We start from the raw sequence: 15,543 nt of genomic DNA, 5'->3' as shown, positions 1-15,543 counted from the left end.
CCTCCTGCATCTTTTATGATAATCCAAATCTTTTACATCTCCATTGTGTCCAAAATTCACCATTAAACTACAAGTGTTACTCCAATCCTACTAACGATTTTAACTGTTTACAACGGTTTTTAAGATAAACTATAAATTTTCCCCATTCCTTATTAAATTTTTGGTCTTCCTGATTTCTGATTCTTTCAGTCATTTTAGCCATTTCGGCATAGTCCATCAACTTGATCAAATACAGTGGTACCTCTACTTACGGACGTGATCCGTTCCGGGGTGCCATTTGCACCACGAAAAGTCCGTAAGCAGTGCATGTGATGCGATAGAGTGCGCATGCGCAAAGAGTGCAGATCGCTCCTGCGCATGTACAAAGTGGTGAACCTGGAAGTAAACACTTCTGGGTTTGCCGCGTTCGTAACCAGAAAAAACGCAGCGTGAAGCAGACGCAACTCGAAGTATGACTGTGCTGTATTTTTAGAGTCCATGGCAAATTTGGCTACTGCCGACATTTTCGGTAGGCATTGATTTCTCTTCCAACTTTAAATAACCTAATAAGAATGGAAAGGATTGCAAGTGAACCATGCTATTAACAAAATAGAATGAGGGCGGCCCTTTTTTCTCTTCTAGGAGAAATAAACTTCACAGCGAGCGCTGAAGCCCTGAACTCTGAACAGCTGTGTGGGAACGAAATAGTGGAGACACTCCACAAAGGGCAGAAGGACACTGTGATCAAATCCCTTTTGGTCAAGGTACGAGTGGCGGCAGAGCATATGTCTGCATTGCCCAGGGTGGGCACGCTCCCGAGGGGGGCACGGCGTGGAGGGTGCCCTCCCAGGCGCAGGATCGCCGCTCGGGTTCCCGGAGCAGCATGTGTGCCCTGCAGCTGGGGACGAAGTGAGCCGCTCATGGGTGCAGAGCGAGCCGCGCATGGTGGACATTTGGTGCGCCGCCTGCCCGTGATTCCCAAGCCTCCCCCAAGTTGTCAAAACGAAGGGGGAAGGGGGAAACGCCACCGGCAAAGCGGCGCAACTCCCCCCTTACCCCGACGGCTGAGGGTAGGCTTGGGAATCACAGGCGGGTGGCGCGCCGAATGTCCCCCCCCTCAGTGAGGGCACCCGGGGCAGTCCGCCCGCCCCACCCCTCTTCCTATGCCCCTGGGTACGAGGGCTGCTTTAATCTTGATTTGGGGTTGCATAAGTGTGATTTTGTGGGGAGTAAAGCAGACCCTCCAAGTGTCCCTATTTTCCAAGGACAGTCTCGGATTTACAGAAGCCGTCCTGGTTTTTGATTTGATTCCGGATTGTCCTGCTTCTTCCTCCCACCATTGTCACTGGAGGAAGGCTGGAGGGCATGGCAAAGCAACAACGTTTGCAATAAGTTGCCGGAATCATTGGGGAATAAAGAGAGAAACGGAACTTCCTCCTTACTGATTCCTTCTCTTTCAGCAATGACTGTATTCTCCTGTATATAAGACGGTGATTTTGCTAAAAAAAATGTAGTCCAAAATTTGGGGTCGTTTTATACACTTGGCTTGGGCTCTTGAAATAAGGCAACTCAAAAAAGCTCAATAACTTTGGTCAGCTTCCCTCAAAAAAAAGCTCAGAGTTGTTTTGTTTGATGTTTAAAATATTGATTTCTTAATAGTAAGGCAAACTTTTTCCTTTCAGGGTCTGTTTCCTGCTTATTTTCCAATTTTCAGTCAATGTGAGCTAGCATATGCCAGTGTGTTAACTTATTGGCTCTATCTTGGCTGCATGTAAAATTCATACACAGGGACCTTAGGGTTTGTAATAACCAAATAACATTTAGAATGGCTTTGTTTGCCATGAGGAATACACCTTAAGTTTTCTTTATCCTTCCAACCAGACTACAGTGGTACCTCGGGATGCGAATGGGATCAGTTCCAGAGCCCCGTTCACATCCTGAATAGAACATAAGACGCGACTGCACGTGCGCGGGTCACGTTTTCCTGCTTCTGCGCAGGCACGTGACGTCATTTTGAGCATCTGTGCATGCGCGAGCAGTGAAACCCGGAAGTAACGTGCTTGTTTACTTCTGGGTTGCCGCGGATCACAACCCAAAAGAGCTCAACTTGAAGCACATTCAACCCGAGGTATGACTGTATTTCTTTCTGCACACTGCTAGAATGCAGAATTTATTTCATTCTCCCCTCTCCTTTTCTTTTCTCTCCTCTCATGAAGCCAGAAGGCGTTGAGAGGGACGTGGTCTTCAACAACCTGCTATGTGCAGTTGGTAAGTGACGGCTAATGGAGGAATTCCTACCCATTTCTCTGCATGAATCTCACATAACTGGAAAGGGCACAACTGCACCATACAGAAACATCATCATCGACATCATCATCATCAGTTGATTTTCTCTTATTTATTTATTTATTTATTTATACTTTTCAGTTTATACATTTCACTGATTTTACAATCATTTTGACATTTCAAAACTCAGCTTCCTTCCCCCTCTTTCAGCAGTTCCTTAAATTAGATTTTAATAACTTCTGCATGTCCAAATTCACTTAATTTACTCATTTATTCATCTTCTTTTAATATATACTCTTATAAAACTGCAGGTTATTACAATAATCCTGGCAATGTTTTTATCTGTTTATAATTTATCTGTAAATATTCAATAAACCATTTCCAGTCATTGGTTAAAAAAAAAGTTAACAAATTAGTTGCTTTTCTCACAGAGTGAAGCAAAGTGACAATTATTATTACTATTATTATTATTTATAGTAGTAATTACACACCCTTTGTTAGCTATTTTTCTGAGTCATGTAGAGTGATTCAGTGCTTTCACCCTCAAAGCCCTAGTGATGAAGTAGACTCCACACACAAGACTTTGAAGATGACTCTTTGCTTGCAGGATGGCAACTATTACAAGCAATAATATTTATGCATATCAAGTCAAATACAATGCATCCCTCTCCCTTGAGCCCAAGAGAGGGTCTTCTTGTTTCTTGCTTCCAAAACTCCTTTGAAACCAGCCATAAATTATCAGCCCATCGCTCCTCAAACCTGGAAGGGAACGAAGAGTAGGCTTGCAAATGTTCCCGCTAACTGGAAGAGAGGCTGTAATATCAGGCAACAGGAATGATCAAAACTCTCTCTGTTCTGCTTCCAGAGAAGCCGAGGTCATCACAACCTGTTTCTTTAAAGCTGCCAGGCAATGTGGTGGAGGGCTCAGCCAGGGCCTCCTTCTGTGTGCTGGGTAAGTCATGAAAACTTTCTGGGACTCGGGCTTCACGGAGACCCTGTGTAAATGCTCTATATTCCACACCATCTGGCCCAGTCTTCACCCTTCCGCATGTGAATAGCTCTCTCCTGTTCCAGTGTCCTGGGCTGAGTGCAGTTGCTTATGAAGTCAAGACAGCACCGACCACATAGATGTCAGTGTTAGGTTTCTGTTATGCCACTGTGTAGTTCTTGGAGTCACAAGACTCTGTTGACATTCCAGACTGTCTCACGGGAGACGGATGTTGAAGTTACTGGTTTCCTGTTTCTTTTTTCCTGTTGTTTTCTATCTCTCACAGAGAGCAGATGCATATTCTTTTCTGTCCTGCGTAGTCAGAAATAAAGCAGCAATGTAGCACATATTTCATGTCTCCTTCTGCTGCTGTCTGGGTACTCTGCTTAAAGGGGAGCGTGCCTGAAGTCTCATTCACCTGAAGTCTCATTCAAAGGCTTAGGTCGTTAATCACCGTCAGAGGAGAGCCGGAGGAGTAGCCTTTACAGTTGGGTCGTACAGAGGCTCCGACAGTCAGCAGGCTAGGAGGAGACCCAAGATTTGCAGAAGTAGCAAACAAAGTTGTGGAAGGAGAGCTAAGGGCTAGAGCTGGGGTGGAATGGAACAGCTCAATGAGGACTGAGCATGCACCATGGGCATGGGATGCTAGCAAACGTTTGGGAAGGGAAATCAAGTGGCAGGGGTAATGAAATGGAGTATGCTGGAAAAGAATGTATCTTTCTGGAACTGAATGTTACATGCTGTAAATATTTGCGCTTATTTTCTTCTTGTCTTTTCCCTTACTCTAGCACATTCTTTCTTGGCCTGGCCTCTCCTTGCCTCCTTAATTATGCCTCCATCTGAGCCCAGTCATTTCTCATGTAATCTGGCACTGATAATATGTGGGAATTAGACTCTAGTTCCCATTTACAGAACTATGTGAAGGGAGGAGACCGGGTTGTTTAACCCTTTAACTAGTTCCCTTTTCCGTTCTATAAAAATTACGCAAAACACACACTCTTTTTAAAGTTTAAATAACAAATAGCTTTTAATCAGTGTACAGTCGTACCTCGGCTCCCGAATGCCTTGGGAGTCAAACATTCTGGCTCCCAAATGATCGAAAACCGGAGGTAAGTGGTCCGGTTTTCAAATGTTCTTTTGGAAGCGGAATTTCCAATGGGGCGTCTGCGGTTTCAGATTGACTGCAGCTAAACAGAAGCCGCGCTTTGGAAGTCCAACATTTGGGAAGTCAAACGGACTTCCGGAATGGATTCTGTTCGACTTCTGAGGTACGGCTGAACTTGCACTTGTTAGATTAAACATACAAGGCAGGCAGGTGTTATGTTGCTAATACACATTGCATAGATTTCTATCTTATTAGCACTTAATATTTATCTGCTTCCATCTGGCCATTCTCTCCTCCACAGCATTTTCATTACGTACATTTCCACCTGAACTATTTCCCCCTCCCACTCCCTGATCTGTGATTTCCTGATCTGTGTTTATGGAAGTTTTTAATATTTAATGCTGTATTGTTTTTAACACTCAATTGGGAGCCTCCCAGAGTGGCTGGGGAAACCCAGCCAGATGGGCGGGGTATAAATACATTATTATTATTATTATTATTATTATTATTATTATTATTATTATTCCTTATGAAAATTTGCATTGCTTTGATGTTTTCTTTTGTCATGCGTTTCACTTGGTGGCTCTGCACCATCCCCTCATATTCCAACCAATCTTTTCCCTCCCCTCCTCTTCCCACATCCCAGGGAACATCCTCGGATCAGCTATAGAGAACCTCCACCAGCTTCTTCAGATGCCCTATGGCTGTGGGGAGCAGAACATGGCCCTCTTTGCCCCCAACATCTACATCCTGGAGTACCTGAATAAGACTGAGCAGCTGACTGAGGCGGTGAAGTCCAAGGCCATCGGATACTTAGTGGCTGGTGAGAAAAACTTGTGAGGAGAAGATGTACGGGGGAATTCTACATTTGTTGTTTCCTGCAGGGCGGGAGGAACAATGTGGATTCACTCAGAACATATTTATAAGCATGGCTGCTGGCTTTACTGGACTGAAATCAATACATTAATTAACTACCACACTAGTTGTTGGATTGCTAGTAGGGACCAATTTTAATCACTGGGGCTTTGAGTTCAGGACACACTTTGAAACTATTGAGAAACTGAGGGTGGCGTGTCTTCTCTTGATAGCCTCTGAGCATCCATCACCGCCCCCTTGGTTGTGTGGCTGAGTAAACCTTCCTCCCTTGAAAAGTAAAAGTAAAGGTAAAGGTACCCCTGACCGTTAGGTCCAATCACAGACGACTCTGGGGTTGCAGCGCTCATCTCGCTTTATTGGCCGAGGGAGCCGGCGTACAGCTTCCGGGTCATGTGGCCAGCATGACTAAGCCGCTTCTGGCGATCCAGAGCAGCGCACAGAAACGCCCTTTACCTTCCCGCTGGAGCGGTACCTATTTATCTACTTGCACTTTGACGTGCTTTCAAACTGCTAGGTTGGCAGGAGCAGGTAGCAAGTAGGGACCAAACAACGGAAGCTCACCCCGTCGTGGGGATTTGAACCACCAACCTTCTGATCAGCAAGTCCTAGGCTCTGTGGTTTAACCCACAGCGCCACCCGCGTCCCTCCCCCTGAAAAGTACATGGAGCCAAAGGAGGAAGTTGGAAGAGTGGTGCTCTTTCTCACTTCCTCCTTCAACTCTATGTGCTCTAAAAGGCTCGGATTAATTCTGCTGGTTCTACTCAGATCCCTTGAATGAAATAGGTGTGTGTTTTTGTACCCACTTTCTTTCTGCCTCTCTGTGGGGTGAGTGGATAGCAGCATTTATCAACAGGGTTATGAATTTGTTTTGTTCTTGTTTTTATCATGTATTTTGTGTCTTTATTTTGTATGTTTTTTTACTGTGAACAGCCCTGGGATCTTTGGGTGAAGGGCGGTATAAAGATTTAATTTTTTAAAAAAATGGATAAAAAATAAATGTTAAATGATATGCAATCTTACTACTTCCTTCCCCCAAAATGGCATATCTGACGAGTTTTAGGTAGCATTTAGGAAAACACTGAATGTAGCATTGCCATAAAGAGCACACTCCTCTCCTATTATTGCAGAAGTAGACATAATTCCTTAAGAATGGATTTCCTTAAGAATGGAGGAATTATTCTCCATTCTTAAGGAAATCAGCCCTGAGGGCTCACTGGAAGGACAGATCCTGAAGCTGAGGCTCCAAGACTTTGGCCACCTCATGAGAAGAGAAGACTCCCTGGAAAAGACCCTGATGTTGGGAAAGATGGAGGGCACAAGGAGAAGGGGATGACAGAGGACGAGATGGTGGGACAGTGTTCTCGAAGCTACCAGCATGAGTTTGACCAAACTGTGGGAGGCAGTGGAAGACAGGAGTGCCTGGCGTGCTCTGGTCCAGGGGGTCACGAAGAGTCGGACACGACTAAACAACAACAAACAGACATAATTCACAAAATGATAGGCGCAAAATAGGAAAGTAGTCCTTGTTTATCAGGTTTCAGAATTGTAAGTCTCAAGAAAATATTCAACCTTGTGCTTTTTTGTTGCTTTACTGCTTCTTTCCATAGAAGATGCCTCTGTTGAGTTTTGGGTCAGTTGCAAATTTTATCAAGAAGATTTAAAAAGGGCAAAAAAAACCCCACCCCGATTCTCCTTGCATTTCAGGCTACCAGAGGCAACTGAACTACAAGCACTATGATGGCTCCTATAGCACCTTTGGACAAGATAACCGGAGCCCAGGGAACACCTGGTGAGATTGACAGAGGCTGCCTCATTTATGCCAGGCATATACATACATGTTGAGCAGGGGGAGGTTACCTGGTTGAATTGCCTTGAAAGTCCAAATACACTATGTCAGCTGGCTCACCCTTATCTATACGCTTGTGGACACTCTCATAGGGCTCTATAGGTTTGTGGGACAGGACTTGTCCTTGCAGAAGCCATGCTGGTTCTACGTCAGCAAGGCTTGTTCTTCTATATGCTTGGTAATTTTATCCTTGACAATTCTTTCCTGGGACAGATGTTAAGCTAACCAGCCTGCAATTTCCACAATCCCCACCCCAGGATATATTCTATCTTAATACAATTCTGTATTCCTTAGCTTAAGCTGTCGATTTTTTGTCTCATACGTGAAAATGCTTTCCTGGTGTTGCATCCAATATTATTCATTCTGAGGTCCTGTCAAAGGGCACATTTCTGGGCTTCTACCTTTCAAATTTCCCCCAATGCATTGGCACTGGTGCCTGACTCTGCTGTGCTCGGTGGCTTTCTTGCAGGCTGACGGCATTTACGCTCAAGTCCTTTTCCCGAGCCAGACCCTACATCTTTGTGGAAGAAAAACACATCCAGGACGCGCAGGCGTATCTGGCTGCAAGGCAGAGAGAGAATGGCTGCTTCAGAAGCATCGGGACCCTCTGGAACAACGCTCTGAAGGTACAGAGAGAGGGAGAGAATGCAGTCAGAACCAGATGCTGGGGCAACCTCAGAAACAAAAATTCACCAGTGTGGTTTGTGTTGGCCTTTTGGGCTGAATTAAGTTGGAAATTGTCATGGTGTGATTATCTTACGCTGTTCTCTTGAGCTCTTTCTGAGGCCTCTGGACTGAGGAAGTTGTAGTGTGGAAGATACCATGAGAAGAGAAGATAGGTGGGAACATAGATCCCATCTCTGGGGTGCCATAATAATAATAATAATAATAATAATAATAATAATAATAATAATAATAATACAATAATAATATATTATTTATACCCTGCCCATCTGGTTGGGTTTCCCCAGCCGCTCTGGGCGGCTCCCAACAGAATACAACAAAACATCAAGCATTAAAAACTTCCCTTCAGATGTCTTTTAAAAGTCGGATAGTTCTTTATCTCCTTGACATCTGATGGGAGGGCGTTCCACAGGGTGGGTGCCACTACTGAGAAGGCCCTCTGCCTGGCTCCCTGTAACTGCACTTCCTTCAGTGAGGGAACCGCCAGAAGGCCCTCGGCGCTGGACTTCAGTGTCTGGGCTGGACGATGGGGTGGAGATGTTCCTTCAGGTATACTGGCCCAAGGCCATTTAGGGCCTTAAAGGTAGCCCCACGTAGAGCACATTACAGTGTGGGTGCCCGGCCGGTTGACCCAATGCATTGCACATGTGACATCACATGGTTCGACGAGGCCCAATGGGGTTCATCACAGCTGTGGGAGGACCATAACACTCTCTGGAAGGCCCAGCAATGTGTGACATCATACATACACGACAGGCACCCCCAATGAAGGGCGGAACCCAGTGCACCTGGGCGGGAAGCAGTGCAGAACTGGAATGGAGAGTAGGAATGGGACCATTTGCATGGAAACCATCCATGATAGGAGACCCATGTGGACCAGAGCTCTAAGTATGGTGGACAGTCAGAAGAAGTGCATCCTAGAATCGGGTGGGTTTTGGAGAAGGTGGATCTTGGGAGATGGAGAAGGACCTTCACACACCCCATGGCGCTGAGGCCTTTTCCGCTTTCCTTCCAACAGGGTGGGGTGGATGACGAGATCAGTCTCTCTGCCTACATCACTGCTGCTTTGCTGGAGAGCCACCTGCCTCTTGATGTAAGTATCTGTCTTCTCCTTCCCGAAGCCCATTGTGGAACAAACAGTCATGCAGGGCAGGCAAGAGGTGCCCCCCACAATCACAGCTGAATGTCTCCCGGCAAATTCCAAATCAACAAACAAGTGGGGTGCATGTTTCCTTCTCAAGCAAAGCAACCAGCCTTCTTTCTCGTGCAGAAGGCAGGAGAACCCATGACCCTCCAGATCTGGTCGGACTACAACTTCCATCTGCCCCAGCCAACATGGCTAATGCTCAGGGATGACGGGCTCTGTAGTCAACCACAGATGTTCTCTAACTCAAGTCTAGCAAGTGGCCTTCATGCGTTCTGTGGCGGGAATTTGTTTCGCTATCCTGGCAGACCTGAGAATTTTCCTGGTTTGCTTAAGATGGGTTTTCTTCATTACAGTGGGGGAGATGCAGGACACATCCCTTGGATGAAAGGTGGTAATAATAATAATAATAATAATAATAATAATAATAATAATAATTTTTATTTATACCCCACCCTCCCCAGCCAAGACCAGGATCAGGGCGGCTAACACCCGATATAAAAACAAATTGATTGAAATACAACTTAAAAACAAGATTAAAATACAACATTAAAACATTAAAATGCAGCCTCCTTTCAATGGAAACTCAAATCAAAAACTTTTTGGGGATGAAAATGTCACATCTTCACCAAGGCCAACTATCCAGACTGGTCCTATGTGGGCCAGAAAAAAGCCATGGAAGTCCCCAAATAGGAGTTCCATCACAGAAGGAGAAAGGAAAAAGGAAAGAGAGGGAGGGGATGATGTTGATTCCAAGCGAAAGCCCAGGCGGAACAACTCTGTCTTACAGGCCCTGCGGAAAGAAATCAGATCCCGCAGGGCCCTGGTCTCATGAGGCAGAGCGTTCCACCAGGTCGGAGCCAGTGCTGAAAAGGCCCTGGCTCTGGTTGAGGCTAATCTGACTTCCTTAGGGCCCGGGACCTCTAGGGTGTTGCTATTTATGGACCTTGAGGCTCTCCGTGGGGCAGACCAGGAGAGGCGGTCCCGTAGGTACGAGGGTCCTAGGCCATGAAGGGCTTTAAAGGTCAAAAGCAGCACCTTAAATCTGACCCTGTACTCCACCGGGAGCCAGTGCAGCTGGAAAAGCATAGAAAAGGTAAAGAAATTTAATAAATGAATAAAAATGAAAGGGGTTTTCCAGAGGCAGCTGGTTGTGAGAACAGGGTGCCAGACTAGATGGGTCCTTTGTGTGATCTGAGGCGCTCTTCTGACGTTCTTATGTCTTTGCTCTGCCCAGCTTCCTGCAGCGGGTGGGCCTGACTCTGCTATTCCAGCCACCACCTACGGCTTGACCCCAGGCCTTCTGAAACAGCTACAATGGCTTGGGCTAAGCCTCTCCTCCCTCCCTTCTCTCCACAGCATCCCACCCTGCGTAATGCCCTGTTCTGCCTGGAGACGGCGGCTCAGGCGAAAGAGATCCACGTCTACAGCCTGGCCTTGCTGGCTTATTCCTTTGCCCTGGCAGGGAAGGAGGAGCAGAGGCAGAAAATGTTGCAGTTACTCTACGAGAAAGCCGTGCAAGAAGGTGAGAACGGATCTCTGGGTGGAAGGGAAGGGTGTAGTACTCAACTCTTCTTCAGCTCCGAGGGCCTTCTGGCGGTTCCCTCATTGCGAGAAGTGAGGTTACAGGGAACCAGACAGAGGGCCTTCTCGGTGGTGGCGCCCGCCCTGTGGAACGCCCTCCCTTCAGATGTCAAGGAAATAAGCAGCTATCTTATCTTTAAAAGACATCTGAAGGCAGCCCTGTTTAGGGAAGTTTTTAATATTTAATGCTGTATTGTTTTTAACACTCGATTGGGAGCTGCCCAGAGTGGCTGGGGAAACAGCCAGATGGGCGGGTTATAAATAATAAATTATTATTATTATTATTATTATTATTATTATTATTATTATTATTATTCTCCCCTTGAAAATCTGGCTCCTCATTCCCTGGTGGGAATGAATAGTTGGCAATGCAGACAAAACCACCAGTCCAAAGATCCGCCTTCTTCTCAGGATCCAAACAGTTTGGATCCTGGCCCTCTTCCCACATTCCACAGCACCGACATTGTTAGTGGTGCCTGGGTTGCTCGACCCAAACATTAACGACTCCTTCCCTCCCTGAAGAGCATGCCTCCCTTCACTGGCAGCGGCCTGGAAAGAAAGAGGTGGACACGTACCTTTCATTCTTTGGTCCTCCCCGGGCTCCGTCTGCGGAGGTGGAGATGACAGCCTACGTCCTCCTGAGTTACATGACCAAACAGCCAGCGCCATCCCGGCAAGAGCTGTGGACAGCCACCCGCATTGTCAGGTGGCTCAGCCGGCAAAGGAACCCCACTGGGGGCTTCTCCTCCACTCAGGTAAGCCTCCTTCCTTCCTTCCTTCCTTCCTTCCTTCCTTCCTTCCTTCCTTCCTTCCTTCCTTCCTTCCTTCCTTCCTTCCTTCCTTCCTTCCTTCCTTCCCTGCCATTCTCTCCTTCCAGGGATCCAGACCAAAGTCTGCAAGGAGTGATGGGAAGGCACAGCAAGCTGTCAGGGCTGCTGCAAACCCTTGAAATCCAATAAAAAATTCCAATCAAAAATTCTATACACAATGGGAATGCATAGGAGAACACACAAAGAAATATGGTGTTAAAGCAGAACTCTTAATAGGCAATTGTTAAGCGAGTAAGGACAAAAGAAGTAATTATAATTTAACAGTTTTCAAGTTACTCTATTTTATCAAAGCAACTAGAAAAAAATATATTATGATGGGAAGATCTCACACAGGTGAAGGGAAGCAGTGGGGAGGAGGGGAGGGTTAGGTTGAAATTGGGAAATAAAATAATATATGGGACAGCAAAGGATATAATAGATTCTTATAGAATAGTAATATATTATAACCAGAATAGAAGTTTAAAAGTGGAAGTAAATGTACTTTTTGTTTTTTCATTATTGTAATAGTTATTATTATTTCTTATCGGTAGAAGCCAATGTTAATTTAGAGTGCTTTGTTTTGCTGTCTGTATAATTTTTTTTTAAGTCAATTAAAAAAAAAAGATCTCTCAATCATAGGAAATTGGGGTATGGTAATGGAAAGTCCAGGGCCCGTTGAGGATGTTGCCAAAGTTTGGATGCCTTGGCTGAGAATGCAAACCCCAAGGAACCCAAATCCTCACAATAACTTTGAGGTGACCATTGATGTCCCCCTCGGTCAGCTTCTTCCCTGGCAGATTGGGGTATACCTTTTGAGGAACGGCTAAGGGAGCTGGGCATGTTTAGCCTGGAGAAAAGGAGGTTAAGGGGTGATATGATAGCCATGATCAAATATATAAAAGGATGTCACATAGAGGAGGGAGAAAGGTTGTTTTCTGCTGCTCCAGAGAAGCGGACACGGAGCAATGGATCCAAACTACAAGAAAGAAGATTCCACCTAAACATTAGGAAGAACTTCCTGACAGTAAGAGCTGTTTGACAGTGGAATTTGCTGCCAAGGAGTGTGGTGGAGTCTCCTACTTTGGAGGTCTTTAAGCAGAGGCTTGACAACCATATGTCAGGAGTGCTCTGATGGTGTTTCCTGCTTGGCAGGGGGTTGGACTCGATGGCCCTTGTGGTCTCTTCCAACTCTATAATTCTATATGATGTCCACATCCCTAGGGAAAACTCTCTTGCTCATTGGGGCCACTTATACATCCTCCATGTGGGGCTACCTTTGAAGGTGACTCGGAAACTGCAATTAATCCAGAATACGGCAGCTAGACTGGTGACTGGGAGTGGCCGCCAAGACCATATAACACCGGTCCTGAAAGATCTTCATTGGCTCCCAGTACGTTTCTGAGCACAATTCAAAGTGTTGGTGCTGACCTTTAAAGTCCTAAAGGGCCTCTGTCCAGTATACCAGAAGGATCATCTCCACCTCCATCATCCAGCCCGGACACTGTGATCCAGCTCTGACGGCCTCCTGGCAGTTCCCTTGCTGTGAGAAGTGAGGTTACAGGGAACCAGGCAGAGGGCCTTCTCAGTAGTGGCGCCTGCCCTGTGGAACGCCCTCCCAGCAGATGTCAAAGCAACAAACAACTATTTTACTTTTAAAAGACACCCGAAGGCGGCCCTGTTTAGGGAGGTTTTTAATGTCTGACTCTGTATTGTTTTTGATATTTGGTTGGAAGCCGCCCAGAAAGCTGGGGAGACCCAGTCAGATGGGCGGGGTATAAATAAATTATAATTATAATTATAATTATAATTATAATTACTCCACAAAGTGGAAATGCATTCCCAACAAAAGAGGACAACAGACTTGTGCAGAGAAAGAGCTGGAAATGTGGAAATGATTACTGTAATGTATAGAAATGCAAGACTAGAGCAAGGAGGACCTTGACCTCTGTGCCTGCCTAGTCTGCTGTCCGGATGGGCAACTCTTGTGTGCCAAGGCCCGGTGACCCGCAGTTCCCTAGTGGATAGTAACCTCCCTCCATCCAAACAAAGGCTTACTCAACGCCTAACCTCACAAAGTTGTGACGATTGCTACAAGGTAGGTGTATACCAAATGGCTGGTGTGAAGGGCGCGAGAGGAGGGCTCTCTGGCCATGCCATGATTTAAATTTCCCACGGCCACGCCTCCTGCTGACACTAATTGGTCGGTGGAGCTACCCCTGGGCGGGGCCCTGCCCAGCGACGCAGCCTAGATGGCAAAAGTGGCAACGTGTTTAAGTTGCTAACTGTACATTGGAATCTGCTCTGGATCAAAAGGAGTAGGATTCATGACAAGATGGATGACAATTAGGGAGCCCTTCCAAGTCTGCAGTTCTACTAGTCTATGATAACTGGACTTCAACCAGGGGACAACTTCAAACTGAGGACTGTCCTCTCTACAACAAGGTCCATGCCCACCTTCCCCTTGGTCTGTGTTGCAGGACACTGTGGTTGCCCTCCAGGCGCTCTCCCTCTACAGTGCCTTCACCTATTACAACAGAAGCATGGGCCCAGAAGTGACCCTGAGCTCCACAGGGGGCGTCCTGAGGCAGTTCCATGTGGACAGCACCAACTGCCTGCTTCTCCAGTGCCAGGCTCTGCCCAGAGTGCCAGGGGACTACGTCAGCACGGCCACGGGGGAAGGCTGTGCCCACGTCCAGGTGAGTGAGTGTCCCACCCGGGATGGGTGCCTGGGAAAGAGAAAGGTGTGACATGGATCACAGCAACACAACTGCCTGGGCCAGCACTGCCTGGCGCAAAGATCGGGTGGCCCACGAGACTGTTGGGGTTGCACAAGGCGGTGGCAGCTTTGCTTTGGAAGACATTGCCCTGCCCTAGAAATGATCAGCTCCTTCTGGTGGAGTATGGAGAAACCAAGTTGGGGCAGTTGCCCCGAGCAGGTAGCAAGAACAAAAGGATAGGGGGACCCCGATCTTGGCAGCAGTATGTTTGGAAATGATCTAGGGGTCAACATTGTGTTAGCCAAGAAGCTAATGCAGTTCTAGACTGCATCAGTGGAAGCATTGTGTCCAGATCAAGAGAAGTAATAGTACCAATGCCTGGAGTATTGTGTCCAATTATGGGCACCAAAGTTTAAGAAAGGTATTGAAAAGCTGGAATGTGTGCAGATGATCAAGGGTCTGGAAACCAAGCCTTAGGAGGAACAGTTGAGGGAGCTGGGTATCTTTGGTCTGGAGAAGAGAAGACTGAGAGGTGACATGAGAGTCAACTTCAAACATCTGAAGGGCTGTCACATGGAGGATGGAGCAAGCTTGTTTTCTGCTGCTCCGGTGGGTAGGACCCAAACCAATGGGTTCAAAATAAAAGAGATTCTAACTAATCATTGGGAAGAACTTTCTGACAGTAAGAGCTGTTTGGAGGGTAGTGGACAGTCCTTCACTGGAGATTTTAAATGGAGTTGGGATGGCCATCCGTTAGGGATTCCTTAGCTAGGATTCCTGCATTTCATGGGGTTGGACAAATGATCCTTGGGATCCCTTCCAACTCTACTATGGTTCTATGACCAGTAAGCAAGGGCTTGTCGGAATTTAGCAAGCCAGGGAATGGAAATAGGTCATTCAGAATCCTAGAGATGTGCCAATGAAGGGATAAGTTGTCCCAGCAAAGGCTAGATGCTAACCGAACCATTATATTGTCTCTAAGACCCTCCACCCTTAAAGGGGCAGACCTCCAGCCTGAAGCTAGGGCCTGTGTCCTCTCTCTGCTAACTCTCATACAGCCCTCAGGTGTGAGGACTCTGGCCCATCTGGGGGTATTGGCTAGGGGGCTGCATTGGTTGATGGGCTCAGTGATGTCAAGATCCATATTAGCCCCTTGTGTCACAGTCTGGTTCACAGGTGATCGAAATCCTGGCAGGGGACATCAGGACCAGGGGCAAAATGACCGGGTGGGAGCAGGAATGGGGGTCAGGAAGCCAAGAGTCCAAGGGTCAGAGAGCTGGGAGTCAAGAAGCCAAGGGTCCGAGGGTCAAGAAGCAAGGAGTCATGAAGTCAAGGGTCCGAGGGTCAAGAAGCAGGGAGTCAAGAAGCCAAGGTTCAAGGATCAGGAAGCAAAAAGCCAAACACAGCAAGGCAGGAAGCGTGTCACTGTGGCAAAGAGCCGAAGGGAAATGTTGACCTTCTATCCCTTCCCAGCTCTTGCCACCAGGTGCTCTGAGTTACCAATTGGCCTCACCTGTGTGGCCGC

General features: G+C 46.8%; 1 protein-coding gene across 1 annotated transcript in view; it reads left to right on the top strand.

Annotated features, from left to right (window-relative positions):
• Window positions 1–15,543, top strand: part of LOC309526236 (alpha-2-macroglobulin-like) — a gene marked incomplete at its 5' end in the record, with an annotated part of 58,009 nt that overhangs the window by 36,273 nt on the left and 6,193 nt on the right. The window contains 11 exon segments of the mRNA XM_082212150.1: window positions 622–743; window positions 2,196–2,247; window positions 3,131–3,217; window positions 5,005–5,181; window positions 6,939–7,023; window positions 7,550–7,706; window positions 8,783–8,857; window positions 10,268–10,433; window positions 10,855–11,003; window positions 11,005–11,247; window positions 13,779–13,997. Of these exon segments, the coding sequence (XP_082068276.1) occupies window positions 622–743; window positions 2,196–2,247; window positions 3,131–3,217; window positions 5,005–5,181; window positions 6,939–7,023; window positions 7,550–7,706; window positions 8,783–8,857; window positions 10,268–10,433; window positions 10,855–11,003; window positions 11,005–11,247; window positions 13,779–13,997 (1,532 nt within the window).

Source organism: Podarcis vaucheri (assembly GCF_965113315.1).
Source record: "Podarcis vaucheri genome assembly, chromosome: 2".
Lineage (NCBI taxonomy): Eukaryota > Metazoa > Chordata > Lepidosauria > Squamata > Lacertidae > Podarcis > Podarcis vaucheri.
This window is presented reverse-complemented; position numbering and strand designations above follow the sequence as displayed.